Raw genomic sequence first — 5,874 nt, 5'->3', positions numbered from 1 at the left:
GTTTTGATTGTGGTTAATTGAAAGGATCCTCAATTAGCCGCTCCTATTTATTATGTATCTGCTTGAGAGAGAGTGCATATTTAGGTAGTTGTTTGAACAATATCACTCTTGGAGTATAGGCGAGAGTCATAACCGAGGGTTTAGAAGTTGGATTAGAGATAACGATACCTCGGGTGCGATCTAAGTGAACTGTAATGTGAATCTAGCTAGCGTAGCTTGAGAGAGTGCGTCTAGTAAATTATCATAATTGCTTGAGAGAGATTTATGATAGCTGGAGAGTTCATGATTGATAGAGGCAACTAAGTCAAAGCTATAAGAAACATACAATTAATGAAATCAACAATTAAGTAAATCATAACTCTAGACCTCCTTAAGTTAGTCTCCAAACCTTTGTCTCGTTAGTTGATAATTTTACCGCTTTGTAGTATTTGTTGGTTAATTAATTAGATATAAAAATCTTAATATTATAATTTAGAAATTGTTCAATCTTGTCTTCTTAGTGATATTAAACAGATATAGTAAAGCCTTAGTTCTCTGTGGGATTCAACTCCAGACTTTTAAATCGCATTATATTTGCAGCGACCGCTTATCCTTTTTAGGACTAGAGTTGGGCATGATCAATATACACACTGTTGAAGCCTGACCACGAAACATGTTCATATAAACGGAAAGACCATCACCGTAGTAGTTGTAACTCGTAAATAAACAGCGCGACATATTTTGAAGTATGCTTCTTATATATATTTTTTAGGAGAATAACGTTAATGAGAGTCCATCTATATATCAACTTGCTGTAATAAATGCTATCTAGCTGACCCCTTCTGTTATACATTATAGGGAAGTTTTACGCCTTAAGCTATCTTGAAACAGTACGAAACAATAGTTGATATGGTCAATGCTTTTATCAAAACACAAAAATGTTCTGTAGTCCCACTGCTGCTTTAATATGAAGTATTTTCCTTCTCAAAATTTTAGAATATGTACTTATTAAAGCTTCTCTATAATAGCAAACAAATTAGTGGATGGGCGAAAATTGAGAGTATGAGAATAAAGTTGTACTGACCCCACTATTAGCAATAGTTAAGTACAGCACCAACACAAAAAGCAAAAGCTAAACTAGAGTTTAATTTTCTATAAGTGAGATTACTAGCAATCACATATGACTGGTCTTGAACTTACTAAAGAATAGTAAGTCCCTGCCAAATAGTAAGTCCAGCATCAAGCGAAGGTATTTTTTCCACTGACCCAAAATTCTAAAAGCAAATATCTTTATTGAGAAAATGGGTGCCAACAATTCTTCTGCTTGGCATCAAACTAATGCACTGTCAGCAACTCTACCCATGAAGACTCAAGTTACCCATTTCCATTCTTCAGCAAAATGGAAGCTCCATTTTGACAGTACTTTAAAAAAAAAAACAAATTGGTAAATGTTTTTGCTGGATTTTTATGCAAAGTTTTAAAAGAAAATATTACTAATATCATTGGCTCTTTTTCTTGTGGCTGCTNGAAAAATACTTCATCCATGCCAATGGCAGAAAACCAGACATGACAATGCCAAAAAACCAACAACTTTCATTACCAGTCTACCACAGCCCACAGTTGAAATTCACAACCAGAACAAAATAGCAAGCTATTCCCGACTCCAATTACTTGATGTATAGCATCTACCTCCAAATAAAATATTAAAACTTCGTAAACTACCTTAGGTGTTTAATATCCAACGTGAGAATTACATAGGCAGCTGGCATAGCTGCTAGATTGCTCCTTTTATGGCGCTAAATAAAACTAAACTTTGAGAGGCATCGTCAAAACAATAATCCTACTATGCACAATTCTCCTGTCTAGCATAAACTTTCCAAGTATTTACATTCCATTGCACTTCCACAATCAGTCAGTGTTAGTGACACCTTAAGTTAAGATCTGGATTAGTCAGCAGTCCTGCCCAACACTCTTCTGATATCCGATTTCTGATCTGAACTAAGCCTTGACGGGAACTTAACCTCAAACTTGATCCTCAGATTTCCTCTTTTCCCAGGTTCTTTTGATATTGGCATTCCTTCATCTGCGATTATCTGCTCATGTCCTGGTTTAACAACATCTGTGATTGGTATCGTAAGTTCCCTTCCATCCAAAGTAGTCAAGTTGATAATCTTCCCAGCGAGAGCATCTACTAATGAGATTTTCTGATTGATCACTAGATCATTTCCATCTCTCTTGAAGACATCATGTGGCTTTTCATCTATTACAAAAATAAGATCGCCAGGTGCAGCTCCAGTTTCATGGTTCCCTTTCTCCGGAAAAGTGATTTTTGTGCCTTTCTTCCAACCAGGTTTAATGTGTATCGCCAAGACCTCTTCAATAGTTGTAGGCTTACTGCAAATATAGTTCATACATGGAAGACAAAACTGACGAGGATAAGACCCAGAGTTAAATCTCATTAAGTGCAAAATAATTGATTGTAACTTCTAAATAAAATATATGCAAGGCTAGTAATCACATGTTCACAAAATTCCATTGTTAAGTCATTGTTGTCTTATCCCCTCAACCTCCTACCCCACTCCTCCGAAAAAATAATTGTGCTGCTTTTGGAAGCCAGAAATTTGACCTCCTATCAGCTGTAATTTATGTAGAAAATATATCATTGCCAGCAGGAAATGAAATATTCTGGATGAATAATCTACTTCCCTTGTGATCATAAGCAAGCAATGTTAAACTTACATTCTGTATAGTGTATCGATCTAGAAATTTATCAGGGAAAGTAGTTTTGATCCTTAAATCAGATCTCTGATCCAAAATTTTAGACTGATTAGCAATAAAAAAAATGATAGAAGCATGTCTTCCCCAACTGTAACATGTAATTCCTCAAAGCAGAGGTGCATTCTTGCAAAGGTAGATTTAAGTCTAAAATAACTGGAAGTATGTAAATGCATAGGAAAAACACTACCTCAAGAATACATTCAGATTGGTGGTCTCCGAAGGTATTGTATTCTCTTAAAATAAATCATTCTGGAGTCAGTAAACTACAAAATTTTCAATTTTCTACCTTCAATTTCCATCATTTTCAAAATGAGAACTTAAAACAACAACATCTAACTCTTTGAAAGATAGCTCGCTCAAGACTCTCACTAATGGAAATTGGAATGTCAATGCGCTATCAGTCTCCCACTAAAATCCACACCAAGTAATCAGGATTACATCAAAATTATCACACACTTCATCAAGAGGCAGACGGTAAAAGCACATTAAGGAAACTTTGTTGTCACAAGTGACACTTGCAAATGGTTGTTGCGGACTTGATTTTAAATGGTCAAAAAGCTATAAAATCCTTCGGCTTAATTCCAACTGTCACATCTAAAATTGGTTGAAACACTATGTTGGGCATCAGTTTTGATAATCTAACATTCAAGAAAGTATCAGTACCTCTTGAATTTGATATCTAATTTCTTGACCTTGACTTCATACTACACCAATCACTTATATTCTCTCTTTGGTGCTGTCCTGACTGACAAGCATAACTTAAATTAAATGTATTTCTGCCAGTTCGATGATAATCAAAGAACTTTCCCTAGACTCACAATTATCATTTATTCGTTCTATACAATCCATGCATATCCCCCATTACAGTTTTGATACATTGTGCAATAATCTCAACGGCACAGTCTCAAGGGAAGCCTAGAGCCCTAGAGGCTGACGCATGGGAGTAACTCCCTAGAGATCTAGATTCGTATCCTAACTACAAAACTGGGTGCTGTTCCAATCCTCACTTGGATGCCTCTGCTCATGGCCTTAACTGGCTACCCAGTAGATTAATTGAGGTGGGTACAGAATGTCCACCAAACACAAAACAAACAAAAAAAACTCAAAAGCACATACTGCCAAATTCTCCGCCCAATAGAACCAATCAACAACTATCATGTAATAAAATTAAACCGGAATACTGAGAATTGTACATAAAAAATTTGAACATACAGAATTTAGCAAATAAGTATTGAGGATGATGTCATTCATAAATACTTTTGTTAGTGTTAGTACAATGTAAGGCTTACTTACCCAGTGACATCAAGAACAATCCTTGAAATCTTCATCTTCCTCTTAGAACCCTTGAACAATTCCTCCAAGCTACACGGCAACTTGTTCTCCACCGGCGCCGCCTTCCTAATCCGTACAGTACCACCAGTAGGACTCCTAGTATACCCATCCGATCCACCAAAAAACTCCGCAAAAATATCTTCCGCATCACGCGAATCGAACTTAAATCCTCTCCCATTACCATTCATAGGTGACGACGGATCGAATTGACCCGATTTCAACGCTTCATCGCCGTATATATCATAGATCTGACGCTTCTGTGGATCACTTAGCACATCATAAGCCTCCGATATCTGCTTGAATTTCGCTTCTGCTTCCTTCTCACTGTTCTTGTCCGGATGCCATTTCATCGCCAATCGCTTGTACGATTTTTTCAAATCTTCTTCACTCGCATTGCGTGACACTTTGAGTAATTTGTAGTAATCAACGCCCATTTTCTCTCTCTCTTTTCCTGTTGATGAAAACGAAGAGGGAATGTAGGTTAAAGTGAATATATAACGCGTTTTTTTCGAGAAAGTTTTTATTTTAAAAAGGAAGCTGGATTAATCGTTGACCCGTAAAGAACGGGGAAAAACTCCGGCGAGTCGGCCGGTCGTCAACGCGAATGCGTAGGCTAGAGAAATGGGCGGATGTTGTGCTAAGATACGCAGAGGGAGAAAGATTTTTTATATAGGGTTTGTATTAGGATGACAGGGCTGTCACGTAAAAATATGTGATTGTCCACTTGTTACATGCCACGTGTGATAACTAGGGTGATTGTGATGACGGGGGAATAAAATAAGGGAAGTAGTGGGGAGTGCTGAGAACGTGCGAGCGCGTAAAAAAAGGACCGACAGAGTATCTTGTGTTGGAAGTGTGTGCGGTAAACAGAATCTGTTTTGGCGTCGCTGTATATGGCAATTTGGCGACTGGGCGGCGGTGTATACAACAATCGCTTATTGGACGAATAATTATAATATTTAATCTTTCTTCATCCATGCCATTTCCCACCCTAACGTCAAATTTCACACCAAAATGGTGTGACACCAAATTTATTCCAACCATTACATTATTTTTTACACCAAAAAATCTTCTCACTCTTCTATATTATATTATTATCTTCTATTTACTTTTCATTTTTTATTTCCTTCAAATAAATACTATCTTTTTTCTTTTTTTCATATTCATTATATAATTCACATTCACCATTTATATAATTATTTATTACAAAATGATTTTAAAGAATAAATCAACTAAAACTAAAATCATTGATAAAAGATAATTAAATAAATATTACATAATAGTCAAATTTAATTTAAGTACCACATTAATATTTAACTTTCGCCTCTATTCTCCCATAAATGCTCGATTAATGCATTACGAAGTGCGAAATGCGCATCATTATTTTATGTATTGTTTATTTTCTTTTTTTAATTTAGTTTTCACTTTTCAGTTTTAGCAACATTAGATATCTTACATTTGCATTTATTATTTTTAAATAATGGTTATATTTCTTTTTATATAATTATAATAATAATAAAATTAACGTATAATTTTATATAAATATATATATACAAAAATTAATATATCAGAAAATAGGATATAAAATTAAAATTATAAAGATCTTAATATAAAAATGAATTATATACACAATATATGATAAATTAAAAGTCCAAAAAATAAAAAGTGAATAAAATAATAATAAACCAAATTTGGTGTGATAAATAGTGTTGCACCAAATTTGGTGTAACACTATTCATGCTCTATAATGGTGCAAGATTTGGTGTTCCATTGGAGCAAAAAAAA

At 35.0% G+C, this 5,874-nt stretch overlaps 1 protein-coding gene across 1 annotated transcript; it reads right to left on the bottom strand.

Annotated features, from left to right (window-relative positions):
• Positions 1-1,546: 1,546 nt before the first annotated feature.
• Positions 1,547-4,747, bottom strand: LOC109222276 (dnaJ homolog subfamily B member 1-like). The gene is made up of 2 exons (XM_019386647.1): positions 4,051-4,747; positions 1,547-2,373 (listed from the first exon to the last, which is right to left on the bottom strand). Exons 1-2 carry the CDS (start codon positions 4,521-4,523, stop codon positions 1,926-1,928), a joined length of 921 nt encoding a protein of 306 aa, XP_019242192.1. The 5' UTR covers positions 4,524-4,747; the 3' UTR covers positions 1,547-1,925.
• Between the last annotated feature and the right edge of the window lie 1,127 nt (positions 4,748-5,874).

This window comes from Nicotiana attenuata, unplaced genomic scaffold (assembly GCF_001879085.1).
Source record: "Nicotiana attenuata strain UT unplaced genomic scaffold, NIATTr2, whole genome shotgun sequence".
Taxonomy (NCBI): Eukaryota; Viridiplantae; Streptophyta; class Magnoliopsida; order Solanales; family Solanaceae; genus Nicotiana; species Nicotiana attenuata.
This window is presented reverse-complemented; position numbering and strand designations above follow the sequence as displayed.